Source organism: Equus przewalskii, chromosome 15 (genome assembly GCF_037783145.1).
Source record: "Equus przewalskii isolate Varuska chromosome 15, EquPr2, whole genome shotgun sequence".
NCBI classification, from domain to species: Eukaryota; Metazoa; Chordata; class Mammalia; order Perissodactyla; family Equidae; genus Equus; species Equus przewalskii.
Window position 1 is genome coordinate 64,140,521 of NC_091845.1, and position 26,505 is coordinate 64,167,025.

The 26,505-nt window shown below is 37.8% G+C and overlaps 1 protein-coding gene across 2 annotated transcripts in view; it reads right to left on the reverse strand.

The window, feature by feature from the left end:
- Positions 1 to 268: 268 nt before the first annotated feature.
- KCNH8 (potassium voltage-gated channel subfamily H member 8) overlaps positions 269 to 26,505 on the reverse strand; it is a 337,559-nt gene continuing 311,322 nt past the window's right edge. For both annotated transcript variants that reach the window (XM_070577513.1, XM_008519807.2), the window contains 2 exons: positions 24,843 to 24,919; positions 269 to 1,842 (listed from right to left, as the gene is read on the reverse strand). In XM_070577513.1, the coding sequence (XP_070433614.1) occupies positions 1,135 to 1,842; positions 24,843 to 24,919 (785 nt within the window). In that variant the 3' untranslated portion in view covers positions 269 to 1,134. The remainder of the gene's footprint in view (positions 1,843 to 24,842; positions 24,920 to 26,505) is intronic.

Below are 26,505 nucleotides of genomic sequence, written 5' to 3' on the forward strand. Positions count from 1 at the left end.
TTCATCCTACAACCTCTCCTGAAAGAGTAGCACAGGGGGTGGATACACCCAAGGTTTTCTCCCTCACTATGAGGCCCAAATGTCTCAATGTAACTGTAATCTCATATTGCACACACCAATTTTGGGCCCCTGAATAATAAAGTATGATGCTTGGAGGAGAGACGTTTATGCTGGCACAGTGGGGGCAGCCTTGATTCAGTCGTTGACGTGATTCAGCAGAGACAAGGTGGAGCCCTCTCTACCACCATCCCAGAGCTCATGTACTTGACACTCAGTCCACGTTTTTATTTCATCAATAAAATATGACCTCACTTTCCTTTTGTAATCCAGAAGCATGGGGATACATTTGTTGCAAACTGCATGCAGATAAAAGGGGAATTCCTTTTGAAACTATATCCTTTTAACAATAAATAATTTTTGATCTACTTTACATAACGGTAGTGCATTTCTTGTTAAAACAGCGAGCTTTTCTTGTTTTTTACCAAAATGAAAAGAAAACATTCATTTCTTTATAAATATTTTAAATAGTTTAAATACATATTTCATACCAAGGATATAAAAATAGCCTCTCTTTGTTTTGATAAATAAAGACATGTTCATTTACATGGCAAATAACGTGCAATAGCTAACCACTGGCCACCATCTCTATGGGACTGATTGTCTAGGAGATGACATGCAGTGATAATTGTCCCTCCGCCTTCACAAAGAGAAAAATAGATCAGCAGGAGCTGTGCACTCCCGAGGCCAACAGTGCTATGGATATTGTTCAGGAATGACAGACAGGCACTCCGGAAAAACCTTTGCTGCATTTCACAAAAGCCACCTGGGACAAAACGAATCCACAAATTCTTTGTCTGGGATTTCTAGATGCTCAGACCCTCAGGGTCTTTGGACTTTTACCAAAGTCTGTCAAACAGACCAGAAAGTTAGTATCTGTACAGGAAAATGTTTCTAGGATCTAGAAAGTGTTTGCTACAATATGGAGGTGGTTCTGCCTCTCCGTGGCTCCTCGTCTCTCACCTGCAGGACACCCAACTTTGCCCAGTCTTCGCACCTGCCAGAGGCAAAAAGGCAAACTCAAGCTGTCATGCAGTGGCGGAGTTGAAATTGGCAGCTGCCTCACGTGCACAAATATCATACGTTTATGGCTTTATTGTTATCTTTCACTTCGGCTGTGCTTGTGACAACTTCCAATGGAAAGTTCTCCAAGGGTTCAGTAGAGACCGGTGCCATTCCTTCCTGGTCCCAAGATCCTGGCAAGTTTTCCAGACTGAAGGAACTCACAGCTCCCTGGCTAAAGCTGCCCTCCTCTGATCTGCTTGGGAGAACCAGGTGCAAAGATGTTTCTGAGGAGGAGCAGACGGAGGACGAGAGAGTCGCCGAAATGGACTGCAGAGGCGTCAGCGTGGAATCTGAATGTGGAGAGATGCACCTTAAAAATTGCAAATGACCTTCTTGGACGACCTGGTAGTGGGCAGGCGAATAATCAAGGTGTGGAGTATGATAAAGTTCACTGTCTGCAGGATTTTGCTCATGAGCTCCAGTTCGTTGGGGGCTGCTCCCCTCAGAGGAGGGATCCACACTCCAAATGTCTGAGGTGACATTACCGTGACAAAGTTGTGCTTGGGGATAAGCAGCACCACCTGCTTGCAAGTGTAGACAAGGTTGGTGCGTACTCCAGGTCATCCTGGTCTGTAAGCTGTCCCTGGAGGGACACACAGAGGTGGTGTGCAGAGAGCAAAATCGCGATGATCGCTGGGGTGACAGAACGTTTTCTAGTAGTTGCAACACATTCCTCATGTCTTTACCTAACTGGGAGACCTCCTGAGTCAATGTTGTTACCTGTGTGGACAAAGCAAAGCAAAAGGCAATAGTCAGAGGTACATGGTAGTGATTTCAGTGGAGTGAGGGAGGGAAGTGAGATTTCTCAATAAGAAGGTCTGAAAGGTTGCTCCACTTCCAACTCCAGCCAAGTCCAAGGGGTGAATAGGGAGGTTGGGTACCTGATATAAGCCATCCTCATTTTAAGGGATTCTAGAGAGACACAAATAGCTGGCATTCTTAACCAGTGATTCTGGGGTTCTTGAACAAAATTAGAGATGTGGAGTCAGACAAGAAAGTCAAATAGTGTATGATCTTACTTACATGTGCAATCTTAAAAAAAAAAACCTCAGAAAAAGAGATCAGATTTGTGGTTACCAGGGGGGTGGGGGAGGGGAATTAGTTGAAGGTGGCCAAAAGGTACAAACTTTATAAAATAAATAAACACTGAGGATGTAATGCACAATATTATTATAGTTAACACTGCTATATGGTATATTTGAAAGTTCCTAAGAGAGTAGAAGGGTTCTAACCACAAGGCAAAAAATTTTTTTCTTCCTTTTATTTTTGAATCTGTATGAGGTGATGGATGTTAACTAAACTTATTGTGGTAATCATTTTACAATATATGTAAGTCAAGTCATTATACTCTACACTTTAAACTTATACAATGCTTTATGTCAATTACAGCTCAATAAAACTGGAAAGAAATTAGAGATGTGGGTCCATCACCTCTTGTTTCTCAATTATGGACAGTATCTTTTGCTTCCTCTGAGTTAGTGGGATGCACAGTATGGCCACCAATCAACTCAGACACCTCAAAAACACGTGGAGTGGAGGGTATTGTATGCTAGCACTCAGCACATCTGTCCCGAGGAAATGATAGCTGTCACTTTTCTCGTTTTCTGTTCGAGAGCTATGCTTATTATAGGTTCAGAAATGCACTGGCCTTCAGTGATGGTGAGGGTGGTAAGCAAGAACTCACAGCGGATTTGCTAGGAAGAGAGTTTGTGGAAAAAAGGAAAGCTACAAAATGAGAAGGAAAGCTAGAAAATGAGAGTTGGAAAAAAATGAAAAGACGTGCAAGGTGGGAGAGTACAGATAAGCAGAGTGGGGACCCAACCGAGAGCGCTGGGATCTGTCTGGAACCCCATGGAATTATAACCCGAATTTTGTGGTATGTGCTGTATCCACTTTGCTGGGTGAGACATTTAGTTTTGATCAGATTTTCAAACAGACATGACCCTCAAACACTTAAGAATCACTCAAGAGTCCTCCTTATTCATTTTATTCTTAAAATCAATAGCGAAATTCTCCAGAGGGTTTATTTTCCTAACAACCACATCACTTTTTTAACCATGGAAGACCACCAAAAGGATTGAATTTGTCTTGAATCTAGCTCTTCTGGAGCGTTTATATTCTTCAAGGTGAAAAAACCCTGCATTTCAGAAAGCAGCGCACACACATATTTTCTAGTCTTTTGTTAAGTTCATGACACTAACATGTGTCGTAATATTTTGCCTTCATTGCTATAAGACTATATTTTGTAAAGGACTTCCAATGACTTGATTTTATTATCACGAACCACAAAACTCCAGTACAAGCAGCTGAACCCATCGGCCAATTACCATCAGTGAAAAAACAAAAGAGCAGTTCAACCTCAGTGATGCCAAAACCAAGATTGCTGTTTTAGGTAGACTTTTTTCAACATTTATGGATACATTCCTCATTCATCCAGCAACTTCATCCAGTCCACTTTCTATGAGCGCATTCTGAAACTAATTCTCCCTGGCAGGCCCATCAGGAGGTCGTGCCGCTCAAATCAGGCATTTTAAAAAGGCCAGAAGGAGGTTTTTCCATGGTTCAGGCAACCAACTGGTAACACCTGCCTTGAAATTGCCAGGCCAAAACTATTTCTGCCTTGCTGCTAGCATGGAACTCGAGAGACTCCATTGAATGCTTCTCCAGGCTTTGCAGCAGATCTAAAACTTCTGGCGACAAAAAGATACCTCTGAGCCTCATTTAAGAAGTGAAACAGTGAATCTGAAAAAGATTCTATGTGTTTTGAAATTTTCACTGCAGGTGTCAATTTCGTCCTCTGCCAAGGCTCAATTCTAAAGTGTGTGGATCACACTTAAATCAGTGTCTGGATCTCAGCACTGCAGACTTTCACTCATGGGCTCCATCTTGAATTGATGAGCTTCTCTATCAAAATTTTAGCAGAGAAGCTGACACTAAATGAGATGTTTGAAAGGACATATTAGCCACCCATTCTTATAGGTTGTCTAAGCTTAGTTCCTGTATCAAATTCACCAGGGCTGCATTAACTCAGCTCCCAATAAAAATCCTTTCAATTGGCCTTTCATTACGACTGAATAAAGACACAGTCTTTGAAGAACGATTTTGCATTTTAGGCACATAAGCAATTATGTTATTCAATAAACGTTTGAAGAAATTTATAATACAACGTGCTTTCAGATACATTTCCCTACTGGATCTATTGACAGCGCTAAGGTAGGCAGGACACATTATTATTTCCCCACCTGGAAAAAGAGGACACTAAGAGGCAGAGGTTAGATGACATTTTAAGGTCCCTTATTTCATAAACGACAATCTTGGGTCTAGAATTCAAGGCTTATAAGCTTGGTGCCATTTTTATTATAGTACATTACCACATAGAAAAGGAGATGTTGCTTAAGAGCTGAGAGATTTTTGCTAACATGGTCAGAATTTGTGAAGAGTACAAAGGATAATAAAGGTAGCCTCATGTGTAAAAGCTGTCTGAAGTGTTAATTTAACATCAAATAAGAAAATATGTCGACTCTAGAAAAATGGGAGACTGATTAGCACAGTAACATTTCTTCAGAGAAAATTATATGAATGCAGCAATAACAAAGAAGGTTTGCAATACAGGAAAACCTGGAATTGGACAATATGTTAACAGATATGTTTCTGATGAACTATTTTTTCCAGCTTTCAAAATAAACAGGTATTTTTCCATGGTTGAAATACCATTCCATGGCCACTTTCTTGACATCTAACTTTTACTGTGGATTTGCCAGAACATTGAGGCCATGAACTCTGAATGGGAATCCAGAGTCTTAACTGGCTCCAGAAATGTACATAAGCATTAACATTTTCAGAAAACAAAATCACTATAATGGCTTGAACTAAAAGGAGCAAAGAGACCTTTCTTTAGCTCTAGAGAATGATCAGTTTATGTTAGGGAACATTCCTGTCACTGTGGACACGCCCCTGTACCTTATTAAAGTTACATGAGGGAATTAATCCGTATTAGGTAAGATATTTTCCCCCCTTACAAGAACAAAGCAGCTGTCACAAGGAGAGGTGGCATCTCCTGGAGGTGGAGATGCTAGTGACACTGAAGGTGACAGCATGCTGCCACAGAAAATGCAGTAAAGTTTTACTGCACTTTTGTTTACTGCTTCCTGCTGGGCTTGCTAACAAAATTCATTCTGAAAAGAAAAGACCTGGGTCTTAAATATAGAAAGTAAAGAATGCAGTGTCTCTGCTTTCTAAGGAAGACGAGGCTCAAGACTTTTTCACAGCACATAAGAAGATGTGCGTTTGCTAAAAGAGGTTGTTGGGGTTACTTTGTGAACAATTCTCCATCCTCTTATGGAGCCGGGTCTTCAAAATACAACTTAAAACTAGAGTACTGCAGAGATAGGTGAATAAAAACAAACAGAAAAATCATTCAGATCAAATGGACCAAAGTTTTCCCACTTACCTCAACAACTGCTTAAATCTTTAAAGGTTTTCTGTCACTCATATGAGAAAAAAAATATCTTTTTTGAGCAGGTATTACAAAGCCCTCCACAAGCCCCAGCTCATTATTTGATGGTCACATTTCCCACACTTTCCCCCTGGCACACCATCAGACCAGAGACAGCAAGAGCCTCAGCTCACGCTTGTGAGTGCTCTTCTCTCTGCCTGTAAATTTCTTCTTTCCCTTCAAACTTCTTCTGATCCCTTGTTTTCTCTGTAGAACTTCTTCCTGGCAGCTCATTGATATTCACATAGCAGTTTGAGTATCATATAGGACTGTCTGCCCCCAACTAAGCCATAAAGCCTTGAGGGTAGAAACTGTTATTTATTTCAGTATCTCCTGGACCCACAGGACTCCCAGAATACAACATGTCCTCAGTAAATCTTGAATGTCTAAATGAATGCAATTCCTGTCATTTTGAAGGACTTGGTTCTCATATCATCTTAAATTTTTATCTTATTTTGTCTTACGATTTCACCATAAATATGTTATATTTATATCTCTTTGATCTTATAGTGTTTCCTTCATAATTGTAGAAAGAAGTCCCTTTTGGCCAAGACTTCTGCTAGACTTCACTTATCTTAGCACTTTGTTACTAGTTCCAGCATAAACTTGATTTCCATGGGTAGTTTTAATCCCTTGGCAAAATTTTCCCTATTTATTGACTCCCATTTCTCATGACTACATTGTGAGTGTCAAGGGACAAATCAATTAAGTTATTCAGAGTTGTTTCATCAGTAGAAATCTGGCAAACTTTTTTGCACCCCTGGTTGCTGCCCTGGATTTTAGATGTGGCCTTCTGATGATTTCTTTTTAAGAAAGATAATAGATAAAGAAACCATAACCTAATACACATTATTCTCTTTTTCATCTATTGTTTCATTTTCTTTATCCGTTTTTTCCTCCTCCTTCTCCTCCTCCGTCTAATTCTTCTATGAGTAGGAATCCATCCGTCTGGAATTGAAAGCTGTTGGCCAAACCAGTTCACCATCACCATCTGCGTAGCCAATTGTTCACATTCAAGATTTCTCTATCCCTTCCAAAGTCCCAACTGTCAGAAAGAAGTGATGAAAACACCATCTGTGCTTCCAAGTGGTTCAGTTTTCTATCCAAAACTTTGGAGCACCTAAAGATTCTTCCCTTCTCCATTCTCCCAGCATCATGCGTTTAACTATACAAATCATTAAGCTTTCAACAAGTTTTCAGGTACTTGCTCTTGTCGAGCAGCACCTCCTGTCATGAATAGAAATACCCCTGTGACAAGAGACTGTCAAATGTCCATGATAACCCCACACTGATCTTTCCATACTACTCAGAAGGGAATCACTAACTGCCACAATTTTTCTATCTCTGCCATATCCAGGCTTCCTCAGAACTTCTGTTAGCTTGGAAATAGTCATTGCTGCCTATGTTTCCAGAGTATCGGGCTTTCTCCTCTCATGCTTAATTTGCTCCATTGATGTGATGTTACTTCTCAGCCTCCTCTGAGTCATATTTCCACAAGGGCTTTGTTGTGAGGATTAAATAACACAATGGATGTTAAAGTTTAGTCTCCATATAACTGGTATTATGTCAGAATTTCAGGTGTCTTGATTTGATAATGCAACACAGGCGCTCAGCTTAATTGAAAACTTCTGCATGATAGAGAATACTAACCCAGGAAACATTTAGCCCAAAGAAAATAAATGTCAGTTATCTATATAATTCCTCTTCAGCCTCAGTATGGAGAGAGAAACCATTCCTGTTAACACTCTTACATAATTAATATTGGAAGGAATAGTCTCCAAGGTTTAGCATTGCCTTGTATGGATCTTTGCGGTATCAAATAGTAACAGCAATAACCAGAGTCTTTGAAAAATGTTGTTAAGATCTGGTATTTCCAGTTAAGGTTTTGAGTAATTGCAGCCAGATGGATTGAGAATTCTCTATAAAGGATGTGTGAGCCATAATACAATGGCGTGCAGCTTGGTGTTGACCAGAATTGAATAAGGACCAATATGGGGCTGGAGGGGGGCAGGTATGACCAGTCTTTATTGTTCTTTAATATAGCTCAAGCCCCTGTGCCAGTCCTGCCGTCTATAAATCTTTGCTGATACTTGAATAATTGAATGAATAGTAAGTTGCCTGACAATTTCTCAGTATGAATTTCCATTATTTTCATTTGAACTTAAATAACTTTCACCAATCTCCCCTAACTAATGCTGCAAGAACACAGAAGTATCACTATACCTCTAGCAGGTAAGAATGTTTCATATGATCTTGGTGTCTCATGGAAGTGTCCACGACTTCAAAATGGGAGATTTTAAAACATCGTCTTATTATATCATTTAAAGAATCCATCTGTGGTGCTGGTGACCTATTGTCCCAGTAACACTGTACACTGCCGGCTTTTACAGTTAGATTGTGTGCATTTTGGGTGCAAACACAGATTTGCTGTTCTGGTGTGTCTTTGGATTGTGCCTTTTGGGAATAGGAGTGTGAGTTTCATAATGAAGACCAGAATGTGTCTTTGACAATATCTTTCATCTTATATTATTCATGTTTTACATTTCTCAGTCTTGGCTATTGGTATGGTATGATTCATTGACTCTGAGTATAACTGGAACTTGAGTTGATAGACAGAAAAAATGTGATTTTCATTTTTGTGCATTCAGTGAGCAGATGGAGAATGCATCTGTTGATATAATCTCCTTAGTTTGAAGAGTTCTTGACCTGTCACTCAATTTTTGCCAAACATGTACACATTTTCCTTCTAGACACAATTTTGCTAAATTAAGGGGTACTGATTACACCAATCTTCTCCCCCTGCCACAAACACATATACATTTTTACAAGCTCTGATTCAGGTAATTAAATGGTCTTTCATTTAATCCTTTGTTATGTTGCACATTTATCATGGCATTTAGACAAGTTCAATCAAACTCCATAAGCAGGCAAAACAAAAAAGAGGATCGGCATAATTTCATCCTTGTGTCTTTTGCTTCACAAAGTATTCAAAAACAAGTGACAGTCTTTTATATCTGTCAGCTAAAATAATAATCATCCTCAGCATTTGCATATATTTCATCCAAATGAGGATCTCAACCCTGTTACTAACAAAAGTTCTAAATCTCTGTCTACAGCTGCAGAGACTAGAATGTTGCAAGGTGAAGTGGCTTATTGGAGGTCACATAGGAATAATACCAAGGGCTTTACTTTTGCAGGTGCATCTGATGCCTCTTAAATTGTAGCAAGAGAAGAATTACAAGTCTAGCATCACCAATAAAAGATGACCAATTATAGTCTTGAAAGTGATGATGCCAATGGTTTCACTGAGTTTCTACAAGCTCAAGCCTTTGGATGCAACTTTATTACTTTAGCTGTGCTAAGGTAATCCATTATTTATCAACCCTTTGTTTGCTTTCTTCATCTATTTTCTTGCTTTCCGTGAGAATTTGATTTGTATCTGAATTGCTATTTAGCTAAGGGATCCTCACTGCCAACAGTGAACACCAAACAAAGGTCTGTCTCCTCTCAGAATACCAACTGTGTATAAGAAAGTGCTTGTCAAGATGTAATGCACGGAGGAATCCTGGGAATCTGGACACAATGCACGTTCAGAGTCAGTAGGTGTGTGGTGGGGCCTGGGATTCCGCATTTCTAACAAGCTCCATTGCTGCGAGTTCATACTCTACAGGATCAGACCACTGGCTCCTATTCTTAAGGATCTAGTCCCTTTGGTTAACTCCTCATGCACTGATCTTTCAGTAAGAATTTAAAATTTAGTCTTGCCAGCTTTTTTCAATTCCTTCGGCAAGTCTATAGTTGGAGTTTTCCACTTGCTTAGATGGAAATCTTTCAACAATCTTTCAACAATCTTTTATGGTTTTCAGTGTACAGTCTTGAACTTCCTTGGTTAAATTTATTCCTAAGTATTTCATTCTTTTTCATGCTATTGTAAATGGGATTGTTTTCTTAATTTTTCTTTCTGACAGTTGGTTGTTAGTGTATAGAAATTCAACTGATTTTTGTATATTGAATTTTGTATCCTGCAACTTTACTGAATTCACTTATTCATTCTAAAAGTGTTTTGGTGGAGTCTTGAGGGTTTAGGGGTTTTGTGATTGTCAAGGGTGCCCACTTTGTTCTTGGTGGCCACCAATAGTTGAGGGTGTGCCAAGACCCATCAGTGTCCCAAAGTGGAAGATCACAATGAGCACTTCGATGCAGGCTGGTTAGAAGCTGGACCCTCAGGCAGCAGCTGGGAAAGTCTGCAGTCAAATCCCTTCCTGGGAGATGGGAATTTTTGTTTGGTCCCTCTGTGCTGAGCCCGAGTATACAATCACAGGGGTGGTCTTGCGCCCATATAAAAACTGCGTCTTTGTTTGCTATGGTCCTATGGGAATTGGGAATGCAAGCCCCTTTGGCTTTTAGAGCTACGTGTTTTGGGGGCCCATTCCTCAGGTAGAAGCCTTAAAAGTTGGGGGACTAGTTGCCCTCCAAATCCTTCAGTCCTCAGGAAGAAGCTGGGAGGTGGGGGTTCACTCTTAAATGTATGGCACTGTGCCAGGGGTGTGTAAGGTAAAAATATGTTTCAGCCTTTTCTACCCATTTCCAGGTGTCCTGTGGCTATTTTCTCATTTGCCTGATGCATAGGAGTCCCTCAGCCAGTTTCCGTGTTTCTCTCCGAGGGAACTCTTCTGTGCGTAGGTGTACATTCAGCGTGACTGTTGGAGGAGGGAAATTCAGGAGCTTCCTAGGTTGCCAGCTTGGAGCATTTGCCATCTATTTTATGTGTTTCAATCCACTGTATATCTTATCCTTACTGAAGCTCAAATTATCCTATCTTTGGTCAGGGGGACACTCTTCATACTGGCTCCTCAGTTCTTTCGACATTATCGTAGCAGTGTTTGACAGCTTTCTCGCTGTCTGGTGTACTAAGGTTCTCCAGACTCACCATGGGTATTTCATGCCCCAGAAGTGGAAACAGCCATTTATCCAAGAAACTCCAGTTTCTTTTAGTAGGAAATTATATTTTGAGACCATAATCGAGACACAGAGATGTTCACTATTATTGGGCTGGCCATTGTTTTTACTCCTTTTCTTTTGAAAGAGCTTGGACATATATGCATATATACGATACTACAGAAATTCATACAGGTATTTCTATTTCCATTTCAGGACTACAGTGTTTCTACTTAACATTTTCTATATTATATTTGTATCTCCTTTTTCTACACTGTGAATCCTGGTTATTGAGGTACAGAGGATTATAGAATTAGGATATCCCATAATTACTCATTTGCTTTATCTCCCACTACACATAAAAGTTTCAGTATATCAATACCAGTACTACCATTATAAGTTATGATTATTGAAAGCAGTTAAGAAATTTTTGGGAGCGTATTCTATTCTTATTCTCTCTTCTTCCCTTTTTTAACGGGTCTGCTATATTTACACTGTCAGAGCTTATGGCCTTTGACAACTTATACTCTCTCTCCCTTAACTTTGACTTAGACTTGGTGCTATCAATAAGCACATATTTAATGCTGATGAACTTGACTGATGACAATGTCTTTCAAGTCATCTTGGTTTTCTGAGGCTTGTTCTTTAGTACATTCCTCAGAAAATGTATATGGGAACAATATTCCCAGAGTTCTTTCACTTTGATAGCAGTTTTTACTTGATGTTCTTTTTCGCCATATATAAAACCCTTAGTTTACATTTTCTTTTATTAAGAATCTTATATATTTTGTATGTTACTCCATCTTCTTGCATAAAATGTCGTTATCTTAAAAGTCTAATGACAGTCTAGATTTTTTTCTTGCAAGTCCTTTGTAAGATCCTTTTTGGCTAGATACCCAAAGACTTTTTTCTCTTACTTTAAAGTCCAGTAATTTCACTACAATATATAATTTCAATATGTAGTTTCATTTAAAAAAAAATTTCAGGAGATTTTTATCGGATTATCATTCTTAGCGTTTGTTTGGTTTTCTAAATTTGGCTTTTTTCTTTAGACTTGTATTTTTTGTATGTTAGATCTTCTTTGCTTATCTCTAATGTTTGACACTTTTCCTAAAATCCTTTTTTTAAATTTCTTTCTTCATTTAGATTAGATGCTTTAGATTTTCCTTCTTTTTCACCACCTATTTTGATGTTCTTTGCTTATTTGCTCTTGTGCAGCTTCTCATTTAGTCAATTTCTAAAATGATCTTTTTCTTCTAAATTTTTCTTAAATTTTTTTCTCTAACTCCTGAGTTCTATCATTCATGAAATAAGAAAAGAGGGCTTTAAAGGATATAAAATGTTAAATTTCTTCAAAGCACAACATCTGAAATATGGAAAAATTATTTGCTTAATATGGATGATAGTTATTTGGACATCTGTTATTATTTCAATTTCTATATGTTTAAAATAGCTCCTGATTCAAAAAGAAAAGCAAAATATTCAGTATGCACACTAGAATCTCTCTTTCCTTTTTTTTGGGAGGAAGATTGGCCCTGAGCTAACATCTGTTGCCAATCTTCCTCTGTTTGCTTGGGGAACATTGTTGCTGAGCTAACATCTATGCCAGTCTTCCTCTGCTTTACGTGGGATGCCACCATAGCATGGCTTGATGAGCAGTGCTAGCTATGTGCCCTGGATCCCAACTTGTGAACCCCAGGCCGCCAAAGCTGAGAACCAGAACTTAATCACTACACCACTAGGCTGGCCCCTAGAATCCCATTTTTATAATATGTCTATGCACCTTTAATTTTTAAAAAATACCCCCATGACATTTTATGTGAAAAAAAAGAACTAATTTTCATCAGCTGTCTCTCCTTTGTTTCTGGTTGTTGTAAACATCAATGACCTATTTTTAACTACTGCAAATCAATGTCCAAAAACACACTGAAAGGGTAGGTTCCTATGTGAATTAGTGCAGAGACTCCTTAAAGCAATTGAGCAATGAAGACCCCAGTGAGAAACACTGACCCAATAAGGTCTAGCAGAAAACCATCATGGAACCATGGTACCTAAAGCTTGTTTCAGGTCTCCAGGAAGAGCTCTCTTTTAACCATTGGCACACACCTTCCCCAACTCAAGCTTCTTTGATAATGGAGTTTTAAACAGAAATGCATTTCCCTAACAGATGCTTTAATAAATGCTGTTTGAACAGAAATCCCTTCATCTCTAAAGCTGAGGAGATTCAGTTTAGAAAGTGAGCTTGCAGATCACCAACTGAAGGCAACACAGGGCTGTAGTAACAGTACCTCGTTACATTGTCAGATTTGAATAAAAAATACATTTAAAAAATCAGTAAATTACCAGTGGATCCTCCTCTTTGTCTCTCCTTACTGTTTATCATTTTATTTGCTTTGAAATGTACTCCCTCCCATTTTTAAAATTTGAAACTGCTAACATGTGAAATAGTCATCAATGGGAAACATATATTTCCCCTTGAATAAGCATACAGTATATTTTATCAGGCTTTTTTGAAAGCCCTTTCTAAAATTATCTTACCCTAAAATTATCTGTCCATGATTAAATCAAGTCTTTAATTTAAATATATATATATATATATATATATATATAGTTAATTTAAGGAACCAAAGATTCACATCTTGATGTGGGCTTCTGATATTTCAGAAGAAAATCTTTTCAATACAGACTAAGGATGATCTTCTTTGAAAGATAACCCAATAAAAAGAAAACCTACTGAACTGGGATTCAAGCCTTGTTTCTAGGCCTTTCTCTCTCACTTTCTGCCTATGTGATCATCTCTGTGCCTTAGTTTACTCATCTGTGATGGGGCATCTCACATGCCAGGACTTCTATTGTCTCTTAAAACTCAAAATTGAGATTCCATTTTTCTCTTCTTTTCAATGTTTAAATGCCTGATAGTTAAAATAGATATAATGCACAATCCAAGCATCTTTTATTCATTCACCAATCATAAATATGTGTCTACTATGTGCCAATCATATAGCAAAGAAAAAAGATAAAAACAGATAAGGATTATTGTCCTCCTAGGACTGCCATTCTAATGGGGGGATAAAGACGATGAAAAAATGTAGATAAATAAACTATGTAGGATAATAGAGATTTGATAGAGCTATGAGGGAAAACAAATTTGGAAATAAATTTGGAAAGAGGGAGCTGCTATTTTAAAAAGGTTGGTGAAGGAAGACCTCACCGAGAAGTTGACATTTGAACGTCGACTTGAAAGAGAGAAGAGAGCTGACCACGCAGATATTTTGTGGAAGTGCTTTCTGAGCAGAGGGAACAAATACAAGAGCTTGAGGTACTTTCATAAGCTAAAACATTTTCATAGAGGATAACCTCTGTTCTGGAAAGATCCTCTGTAGGGCACTGGGGCCAGTTGTGCTTGCGTTTGAGAAACTGGGTCAAGAGGAGGGGGCAGAGGCAAAGGAAGTTGATCATGATGATGAAGAGTCTGGATTTTGGGTCACATGAGTAAAGTTTCAAGGAAGAGAGAACATTTATAGAAGAGAAAATATGGCACAGAATGGGAAAGAAGAAAGCTATTAGTGATCTTCAAAATTTCAAGTATTTTTATTAAAAAAAGAACATTTGTGCAGCTTTTTCTATGTAACTCAAGAGAGATAGAAGTAGGAAAAATGATTAACAGACTTTACAGAGGGGAATACCAGCCAAATATAAAGAAGAGGGCTCTATTAGCTAAAGTAATTGAGAAATGAGGTGGGCCATTATTTGTCATAGTGGACTGCCATCAGAAGCATTTGGAGAATTTTTTAAAATATAGATGCCCAGTGCCAACTCTAGAGGTTCTGAGATTCAGTTAGTTTATGATTGGCCACAGGAATAGTTATTTTAAAAATATTTATTCATTATTTTATATATTAATTTATAAAAAGTATTTATAGTTATGCGAAAAAATATTCCCAGAGAATCTGAAAGCACAACCAGGGTTTGGGAACCTTTGGTGTAGATTTCTGTGGGGCATGGTGAGCTGCTTACTTCAGAAAATATTCAGGCAAAATAACTTTTTCCCAGCAACCTTAAACAGAAAATTCCTGCATTAGGGTGAAAGGTCAGAATAGGTTGCCTTTAAGATAGTTCTCAACTTTCAGATTTCATGATTCTACCACATTATGAAACTACAGTACTATCAAGCTGAGGTTGCTTAATTATTTCTTTCAGAACAATTCTTTTACTCATTATTTAAACAATTGATTATTTCAAATTCTATTCTAGACGTGGTTATCTAAGCACAAAAGGAAATTTGACTAATTTAGTACTGATTTATGTGCATTGTGTTTATTTCTAACCGTGCATAAGTGAATGGGAAGTGTTGGTCTTCATTTCTCTAGGTGCCTGATTGTTCTCTAATAAAAAGAACGAAAAAGATCCAAGCCTTCACGAGTTCATGTATATTTATTTTCTAGTCCTGAACATGAGTCACTTGAGATACACAGCATTCTTTGTGGCACTTTCAGTAAAATTTCAATACTTTTAAGGAAATGATAATAATAACTTTGAGGCAATTCACAGAGTTTTTGAAGATATAATCCAAGTTCTCAAGAGCCTGTGCTCTATGTGGGGAAGGAAGAAATGTACACATGAAAATAATATGGAACTACATAAAAGCAAATACTGAAGGGCAAGGTTGAAAGCAGGTGTTGAAGTTCAAAGAAGGAACTTGGGAATTGTGATCTATCAGGGAGGAATCAAGGAAATTCATAGGGGATTAGAGGTGGAATCAATGCTAAAGGAATTGGAGCCCTTTTGAAAGATATATGGTGCTCTCATTATTTTGTTTTATTTTATTTTTTTTTAGGAAGATTAGCTCTGAGCTAACATCTGCTGCCAATCCTCCTCTTTTTGCTGAGGAAGACTGGCCCTGAGCTAAGATCCATGCCCATCTTCCTCTACTTTATATGTGGGACGCCTGCCACAGCATGGCGTGCCAAATGGTGCCATGTCTGCACCTGGATCCGAACCAGCGGACCCCAGGCCACCAAATTGGAACGTGTGCACTTAACTGCTGCGCCACTGGGTTGGCCTAGTGTTCTCATTTTTAAAATTGGGAAATACATGTACCAGGGAGAGGATAAGAAAGAAAATGGCCTCTGTAATCCCTTCCAACTCTAAGATCCTATAAAAAAAATCCAACATTATTTGTGGTTGTTGAACTGGATCAATTATTGAACTTAATTTTCCTATTAATAAATGGAAAATGGCAGAGATGTATGTTCTTTTAATAACACATCAACTTGAAAATTTGGGATATGGGAACACCCATATCCATTTTTTAAAAATAACCAATTATTCTGAAACTATCAGTTAGTAGTCAGTTAATAACTAGCTACCACCAAACTGGCTAATTACTGGTAATGAGTAACTAATAACTAATTGTTTAAATTTCATTTGAATTTTTCCATACTTGGTTAGATATATAGTAACTCATTTTACTGAACTATTTCCCATTTGTATCTCTGGAATAGAGCCACTTTCCAACCAAATCTACTCCTTAGAGGCTGATTTGCATGGACTCCATCATCAGGCTCATTGGCTCTTTGGCTTCTGGCTGGGTTTGGCCATTGCAGAACACGAGCAGATCAGAGGGAGGTAAGAACAGGACGTCGGGGTTTGTGTTCCTCTGTCTGTTTCCCTTCAGGGTTGAGGTGAGCGGAGGTTCAGAGAAGGTCCCAACAAAGGATTATAGCTCCTGTCAGGTGGCCTTTTCCACTCAGCTTTCTCTGACTCAAGATTCTATAACCACTCTCTACTTCGGCCCCTTCAGAACTAGGAGTTGTGGTGAACTTCTGTCATTATTAGCACCAGGGTGGGAGGGGCTGTTCTAGCCTTTGTGGTTTCCCTATACCATACCAACTCCTTTGTAAAGACTCCTTTTATTCAACTCTGTTCATATTGCCCATTTGGAATGTGGCATTGGTCTCCACTTGGGACCTTAGTTAGTTTCTCTAATCAAAGATGAGAAAAGACCTATATACAGGTAATTTCAGGGAAAGAGGATAAAACAGCTAATCTCCAGAAGTTACACGCATTTTAAGTCCACATTTCATAAGATAAACTTTTGAGTGGCATACATTTTTTTTTCTTTTGAGAGATTCTTACTCTTTCTAAGGGTTTTATTTATTTATTTACTTTTTAGCAAATCTCTCATGAGAGCTACAAATCTGCCTATGCATGGAGGCTTGAAAAGTGGAAAATAACCAAAAGGAGTTGTACAAATCATTAATTAGGTAGACATAATCCAGTTAAGAAACCTATGTTCACAAAATTTAGCATTAACATCAATAATACATACATATGTATTAAGATAAAAAAAGAAGAATGGTTTTGATAGCAGTTAAATATATTTTGTTTTTTTTCCCTACTTTTATTTTTTTAGGAAGATTAGTCCTAAGCTAACTGCTGCCAATCCTCCTCTTTTTGCTGAGGAAGACTGGCCCTGAGCTAAGATCCGTGCCCATCTTCCTCTACTTTATATGTGGGACGCCTACCACAGCATGGCATGCCAAACGGTGCCATGTCCGCACCCGGGATCTGAACGGCGAACCCCGGGCCGCCGAAATGGAATGTGTGCACTTAACCACTGCGCCACCAGGCTGGCCCCTAAATTTCGTTTTTATATGCCGAAAAGTGAATGTACAGTCTTTGTTTATATTTTGCTTTTGAGAATTGATGCTCAAGAGCTATAAATGATCATGATGATGAAGAAAAGAGACTGTACATCAGATGTTGGGATGGTCTGGCAATTCTATCAGTGTGTTTCAGTTGAACTAATTGTCAACGGAAAGATATAATGACAATGCTGATTCAGAGGACCAAGGAATGAACTTTACTGTAAGGTATTATTGTAGGTTTCCTTACGTGAATTATTGATGGAACCTTGAGTTTTCATAGCCATGTAGAAAAGCAGTAAAGCAACTTTTAATTTAAAAACAACCTATTATTACTATTCAATTTCTTTGACTCAAGGAGACTTCGCTGATCTGATCTAGTGAGACAAATTTAAAACTTATCTGCTAGCTTTGTCAAGTATAACCTAGACAACAACTGAGATTCTCTGTTTTCCAGCAGAAGGCATTTCGTTATCTGTATCTGTCTACCTGGGTATTGTGCGATGCATTTAGTTGGGGATATTTTGACATTCAATTGGAGCACAAGGAAAGGAGACAAAGATTCCCTATTAACTTTTGAATGCTGTGCTAGCTATTAGTAGTGTTTGTCTGTATCTAGCTTTCCATTTCTTCTGAGGTACACAGAAGATTATACTTTCTTGCCTCTTGAAATTAATTGTACCTAGGAAATTAGTTCTGGTTAATGGTATTTGAACAGAAATTATTTATATATTTTTTGAGCCAAAATATTCCCTGTGACTCCCCTCCCAACTCATTCTATGAGACCAATATTATCCTGATACCAAAGTCAGACAAAAATATCACAAGAAAAAAAAAAAAACTACAGACCAATAACTCTTACGAATATAGATACAAAAATCTTCAACAAAATACTAGTAAATTGAATCCAGAAGTGTTTAAAAAGAATTACACACCATGACCAGTGGGATTTATCTCAGGAATGCAAGGTTAGCTTGCCATCCTAAGATCAATTAATGTAATACACCATATCAATAGACTATAGTACACCCCCATACAATCATCTCAATAAATGCACAAACAAGCATTCAACAAAATGTAATAGTCCTTCACAATAAAAACACTCAACAAACCAGTACTATATGAGAACTTCCTCAACATGATAAAGGGAATTTATGAAAAAACTACAGTTAACATCATACTCAGTGGTGAAAGACTGAAAAACCCCCTCCCCCAAGGAGAGGGAGAAGACAAGGATGTCTCTTTCTATTTCTATTCAACATTGTACGGGAAGTTTCAGCCAGAGCAATTAGGCAAAAAAAAAAAAAAAAAAAAAAGGTGATAAAAGGCAATGAAATTGGAAAGGAAGAAATAAAATTATATTTTTAGATGACATAATTTTCTATGTAAAAATCCAAAAACTCCACCCCAAAATTATTAGAGCTACTAAACAAGTTCAGCAAAGTTTCAGGATACAAGATGATCATGCAAAAATCAGTTGTATTTCTGTACACTAACAATGAACAATCCAAAAATAAATTAATAACACATTTCCATTTGTGATAGTATCAAAAATAGTGGAACACTTAGGAATAAATTTAACCAAGGTAGCACAAAACTTGTACACTGAAAACTACAGAATATTGTTGAAAGAAATTAAAGAAGATCTAAACAGAATGAAAAAATATCCCGTATTCATTAATAAGAAGACTTAATATTGTTAAGGTGACAATCCCTCCTAAATTGATCTGTAGAGTCAACACATTCCCTATTAGAATGCAAGTGACTTCTTTGTAGAAATCAACAAGCTGACTCTATAATCCACATGGAATTTCAAGGGACTCAAATAGTCTAAACAATCTTGAAAGAGAAGAACAAAGTTAGAGGACCTCCAGCTCCCCAGTTAAAACTTAAAGCTATAGTAACCAAGACAGCATGGTACTAGGATATGGGTAGACATATAGAGTGACAGAATAAAACTGCGAGTCAGGAAACAATTCCTCACCTTAATGGTCAGATGAGTTTTGACAAAAGCGTCAAGCCCATTCAATGGGGAAAGCATAGTGTTTTTGGCAAATGGTGATGTGACAGCTAAATATCCACATGAAAAAATTAAATAAAATTGGACCCATACCTCTCACCATATACAAAAATTAACTCTAAATGAATCAAAGACCTAAATGTAAGAGCTCAAACTATAACACTCTTAGAAAAAAACACAGGAATAAATTTTATTTTATTTTTTAATTCTTTTTAGGAAGATTAGCTCTGAGCTAACTGCTGCCAATCCTCCTCTTTTTCCTGAGGTAGACTGGCCCTGAGCCAACATCCATGCCCATCCTCCTCTATTTTTTTATATGTGGGACGCCTGTCACAGCATGGTCTGCCAAGCAGTGCCGTGTCAGCACCCTGGATCTGAACGGGTGAACCCTGGGCCGCTGAAGTGGAAAGTGCGAACCCAACCTCTGCGCCACCGGGCCGGCCCCAGGAATAAATTTTTATGACCTTGGGATAGGCAATGTTTCCTATATGTGACCTCAAAATCACAAAGAACAAAAGAAAAAATAGATAAACTGGATTTCACAAAAATTAGTACCTTTGTGCTTCAAAGAAAACCATCAAGAAAATGAAAGGGTAACTCAAAGAATGGGAGAAGAAAATTACAAATTATGGCTTGTATCTAGAATATACAAAGAACTCTTCCAACTCAAGAATAAAAAGACAACTCAATTTTAAAATGGGTAAAGGATCTGAATAGGCTATTCTCCAAAGATATACAAGTTGCCAATAAACACATGAAAAGATGTTCAATATTATTAGCTATCAGGGAAATGCAAATGAAAACCACAATGAAATACCATTTCACATACGCTAGTAGGGTTATAATCAAGAAGTCAGATAATAACAAATATAAATTGTTAGAGAAGAAGAGAGCTTGGAACATTCGTGTACTGCTTCTAGGGATGTAAGATGCTGCTGCTGCTTTGGGAAACAGTCTGGCAGTTCCTCAAATGTGTAAACGTACGGTTACCGTATGATCCAGCAATTCCACTTAACTACTTAAAAGAAATTAAAACATGTGTCCACACAAAAATGTGTGTCAATGTTTTATAAATGTTCATAGCAGCATTATTCATATTAGCCAAAAAATGGTAACAACTCAAATGTCCATCAACTAATGAATGGATAAACAACTTGTGTTATAGCCATACAGTGGAATATTAATTGGCAATGAAAAGGAATCAAGGACTAGTATGCCACGACATAGATGAACCTTGATGACACTAGGCTAAGTGAAAAAAGCCAGTCACAAAAGGATCGTATTGTATGATTCTATTTTATGAAATGTCCAGAATAGGCAACTCTATAGGCACAGAATGTATATTAATGGTTGCCTGGGGCTGCACAGGGCAGGCTACAGGCATTAGGGGTGATGGCTATGTGGTGCAGAATTCCTTTGTGAGGTAATGCAATGTTCTAAAGTTGATTCTGGTGATGGATGCACAACTCTACAAATATACTAGAGCCTTCAAACTGTACACTTTAAATAGATGAATTATGTGATATGTTAATTATATCTCAATAAAATTTTTTAAAAAAGGCGTTAATTATTAGTATGAGAAAGACTTCTTTCTTAAAAAAGTCAATCTAAGTTTTTTCTACAAAGTTCATTTTTTGTTTAGGCTTGTTACACTTTCATCCTCCTTAATATATTTAAGACACAAGGTGGATTAAAATGGCCTAATATTAACTGGCTCTTCTACGTATATACAAAATAAAATGCTAAAAAATTGGCAATCAGAGCATTTGAGTCAAAGTGCACTTTGGTGAGCAAGGCTGTTTTAACAAGTCACCTGCATTCTCTCATTTTGAAAACAAAGATTTAGCTATGACTATCTTTTTGTTAAGCTTGGTAGTTTTTTTTCCTGCGTAGTTTTATCAACATTTTGCCATGTATGTGTTTAGTGTAATATCAGGTTAAACTGGCATTGTTAAACTGGCTTGCTGGATCCTCTTGCCCTTAAATCTATAAGCCTTATGTCATTAATACAGTAACACTATTGCATCAAACTACTTAGCTAAAATAAGATGCATTGAAATATACACAATTTACCTTACCATTTTCTATTCTAATTTTATATTGAGAATCTTCATAGTAAAAGGAAAGTCTCAGGTGAAGGTAGTCATTTTCATGATTAAGTATGTTTCCCTTAACTCATTCATTTTCATTTCATTCCATAAACATTGACTAATTCTTTCTCCCATTACTCTGCTCTGGGTACTGTTAGGTGGGGGGTGGGGGGGTAACTTGAGAGTCACCTTTTGTTGAACAGAAGCATAACCTTCTATGAGGAGGGAATGAGCATTGATCACTTATTAAGAGAAGACGTCATGCTTGGGGCTTTACATACGGTATGAAGTCCTCGCAACAATGCTCTATTACAGATTTTTATTATTAACATTTGATAGAGGAAAACTCTGAACTTAGGGAAGGAGAACACTTTGCTGAAGTCACAGTTAACTTTATAAATGGGGATCTAAATGTCTGTCTCTCTCTAAAGCTTATTCTCTTTCTCTACTAGAGTGTTTTATGCCCTATGCCTGCTGTGGCAGAACGTGCAGCCTCCCTTCGTAGGCTTTGCTTCAATGTCTTTCTGGGTCAACCAGATTTCAGAAGTGAGAAAACCCTCTAACCTTTACCTACAAACCTTTTCAGAAATGGTGCATTTGACTCACACAGCCCGTGGCCCCCACAGTGACGTTTTGTTGTTATTTTTAAACAATTTTCTTAGAATTACACTCTTTCTTTCCCTGCTGTAAAGCAGTGGCAGTGTTTTCAAAAGCTTTCTAATATTAGCAGCTGCCCTACATCTTTTCAACTCTCGTAACTATTCTGTGAATGTAGGTTATTACCAGTATTACTCCTTTTATGATTTTTGTTCTGTATTTAGCCAGCTGATTATGAAATCTACATATCAATGAACAGTTTCTTTATGTTTTAAATGTTTGAACAAATAGAATGGGGATTTGGCAATGCTCTCAAGCTTCACATAATGCTCAACATTTCTCGTATATTGGGGATTGCCCTCTTGATTGCAGAATTATTATCATGCAGTACATCCCACATTTATTATCAATTCTTCTCTTGCTTAATCCTAACCAAAAAATAGAATAAACAAAGGACACAGCAATCAAATTATCACACACACGAGTAGCAGGAACAGGGTGAAATGGAAAAATTAGGCTTGGACTTTAGAAGACAGATTTCTATGGCTGTATAAACAGCATTACTTTGTAGGAGATACAAGACGAAAACAAGTAGGAGGTTAGAAGGGGGATAATTTTACAGTTTGAAGCCAAATTGTATTTTCATTCAGCCTGTCTCACTGTGTTTTAATGCGCTACCCAAAGGATCAAGACTGTGTATAAATTAAATTCTGTGTAAAGGACAAGATTTTTGTACTGAAGCCTCAACCATGAAGAAATCTGATATTTGCCTATAAGGAAAAGCTAATTCTTTAGGGAAGGATAATTGGACCATTGATATTTTATCTTGCCCTTTTTACTTCAATATATGACAAGATAAAAAGATTTATGTCATCTCACTAGAAAATCAATCATGAATACAGAATCACACTGGGAAATATTTTGTTTTTCAGGTGGTTATCGGTTTTAACACGTCTATCACTGGCTCACATTGTCAAAGGAAAATCATACAGTGTGTGGATTTACAGCTGTAACTTGGAAAAATTATCTACCTACCAAAAGGTAAAGATATAAACATATTTTTTCTTCAGGAATAATCATTAATGCTAGTGTTTGAGCTAAGATATTGGTCAATCAGTTCTTAAAACCGTTAAACGATCTCAAATGTGAGAGAAAAGAATTCACATGGTCTTAATGTGTGGTTTTAGCTGAGAACGATATCCGAAAAGAAATTGTTCAATAGGAGGTTAGTGTCCAGTTCTCCAACAGGGTGTTGAGTTTATTTTGTTTTGTTTTTTTTTGGTGTATTTTTAACAAGAGGCTATTTGGGTGATCCAGTGGATAGCCAAATCCTTGTGATTTAAGGATTTTCAACCCAGTTAGTTTTTCTGTTCCTATCTTGTTTGTCTGCCCTTTGGCCCTCTTCTTGTTAGCAACAATCTCACTTCCAGAGCATAGGCGCAGAAGGAGAGATGACAGGAAAACATACATCTTCACTAAGCTGAAGAAACACACGTTTAAGAAAGACCTCTGGACTTTATGACAAGCTACTCAGTCTTCCATTATCATAGATAACTGGAAACTGATTATGATTATATGTATTTAATTTTTCTCAAATCTCATCAGTATCATCAGTTTGGTTCCATTTTCCACCAAGATCTCACCAGATAATCTAAAACGTTAGTCCTAGAAGGGGATTTTATTACACTGTCTGTGCCTGCTCACACATGTTTGCCCCAGGTCTACCCTGAAGGTCACCAAAGACAGGTCCAGGTCTTCTTGCATATTCCTCTCTGAGGAAAGTTCCCAGCATCCTCTGCAGCTAGGCCTGCGTGAAGAGCTAGGGAGTTCACCCCTCAGGAACTGTCCACAGCTCCACTTTTCCTCGCCTGGTGGTGGAACAATTGTGAGCTGTCCTACACAGTCTCTCAGTGTCCGCAGCAGGACTGAAGCCCCAGTTGCCCACAGAGTGAATTATCTCATTAACACTCCCTTATTGTTTTGCTTTCTTTTCTTTTCTGTCTTACTTTTCTACTTCTTCGTCTTGCTTCCTAGACAACCTCCCAAATAAACTATTTGCATCTAAATTGTTGTCTCAAAATCCATTTTTTTAATTTAATTAAATGTATTCAAAAATTACCTTCTCTATTTACATGAAACGTCCAGCAAAGGCAAATTTACAGAAACAGAAAGTAGATATGTGGTTGCCTGGGATGCAGGGACGGGGATTGACTGTAAATGGGTATGGGAGATCTTGTTGGGGGAGGGAAAAATATTCTAAAACTGATTGATGGTGATGGTTGAGCTACTCAATAAAGTTACTGAAAATCTTTGAACTGTTTACTTGAAATGGGTGAATTTTATGTTATGTAAAATACACCTCAATAAAGTTGTTTAAAAAATTACCTTATTTTACATGGATAGATAGTAAGACCCAGAGAGGTAAAGTGTTCAACGTTGCACAGCAAGTATGTGTCAGAGAAAGGAGTAGAGTTTCAGGCCATTTGACTCCTCTGATTCATTACTTTTGATTCATCTGTGGACTAATTATCTTGTTTTAACTCATTTAAAAATTAAAGTACATGAAAAAAGTGAAAAAGCACCAATTAAACCAAATATCAATATAATGGCCCTCATTATAATGATTATCATTTATTTAGTGCTTACTTTATGCTAAGTGATTTACCTAGGTTATCTCATTTAATTTCACAACAGGCCATCAAGGAGGCATGATTACTCTCCCCTTCTTACATGTGGAGAGAGAGAGCTTAAGAGAAGGTAAGTGATAATCAACAGTCACATGACTCATATGAGCTTAGTGGGAATTCATCCACGGTGATCTGACATGACAGCACATGCTTGGAATTCCTCTGTTATACTGCTTTTGCTGGTAACTAGGATTTAGACCTCCTCCTACTGCTCCAGCATGACTGAAGAAAGAGAAAGCTCCGTACCTCACTGTTGAGCTTGTTTATCTGCTGCTTGGTCTCCTCTGCTTTGATGAAGAGCACAGCAGCTCCAATCTCTGGGTCTGAAAAGTGACACACACACAGAATAAGACCTTTAAGAACAAAACTTGTACTGAGTATTCGGGCAATTGGAATAAGGAAGGAAGCCCAAGCTACTACCTTTCACCCTTCCTGAGGTCTGTGCTCTATAAGGTCTATCTCCCTGAGATTGGACAAGCTTCTCCTGCTCCTCTGGATGGTGCCTGATATGCTCTTTGGAACCAGGCACACATCATGGTGGTGACCTGACCACACTGATTTGAAGGCAAATCTCCCTTCTCTAAATACAAGCACCATGCTCCAAGATAGTGCGTTTTCTCTTCTTTGAAATTCTTGATATTCTTTAAAAATATATCAGAGCCAGTACCCAAGCCATGGAAAAGGAATGTTCTTTTCCTCCTCTCTTTCTTTTCCGAATATTGATTCCTGTGCCATCAGAGCATTTTCCTCCCACCTCTATTTCAGGTGCTAATCTCCACTGCAGGTTTTCTGTCTCCTTCTGTGTTGCTCTAAAAGGTAATTTCTCCCATTTCCTGGTTCTTTCATCTCCATTTTTTCTCTACCTTACTCTTACAAATACATTTATTTCTGTCAAGGACAAAAGTACAGATGAGTCACTGCTAGCTGGAGTAGACAGGTTTTGCTAGAACTCATTTATATATTCATATATATGTATTATATATATATATATTTCATGATGTGACCATCCTAATATTCTAATTCTGGTAAATTATGGGTAGAAAACTTGTTTGTGGGAGGAAAAAAGTCACTCAAAACAATCCTCAGTAGCAAGGTAGTAAGAGCTCAGTTTGAAGAGAGATTTTGCAAAGTTAATGCATTCATACAACAAATGATTAGAGATCCTATACAATAGGCTAAGCCTCCTTTAGAGGAGACAGTGATGAATAAAGAAAATATGATGGACACTCATAGAGCATAGAGTCTAACAGGGAAAAGAGAAATTTAAAAAGTAATTATGCAATAGGTTTGGATTTCATACCAAGGACAATAGGAAGCCATCAGGGTTTTAAGCATAAGAGTAGAGTAAGAAGAATAAATGCGTATTTTTAACAAAGTTCACTCTGTATGGAGAACAGTGTGAGACCAGAGAAGAGACTTTGGTAGGAATGCAGACAAAAGATGGATGTGGCAAGGAATAGGCTGGTGGTAGTGAGGATAGAAGGTCTTAGACAGAACTGAGATATTTAGGAGGTAGAGTCAAGAGAATTTGTTGCTTGAATGGATGAGTATAGGGATAGATGGTGAGAAAAAGGAGAAGAGGAAGCTAAGAGGATGGTGAGACCAGAAATAGGTAGACGGACATGGTGCGGTTCTGTGGGTCTCCAGGTCCAGGTGAGCCAACAAAGGAAATTTCCAATTGGGACCCATCACCAACTTTCATAGCAAATACTCACACCAGCTTGACTATAACTATGATTTGTGTTCCTTACCCCAAGCAGAGTAATATTAGCACATGTAAGTTAATTGAATGAATAAATTAGGACTGTAGACTACCTGCACTCCTTCTCTTTCTGCCTTCCCTCCCACTGTGTCCCCATCAAGGAGTCTTCCATTTCCCCAGAAGATGACGAGTGCTAGGACGAAAGAT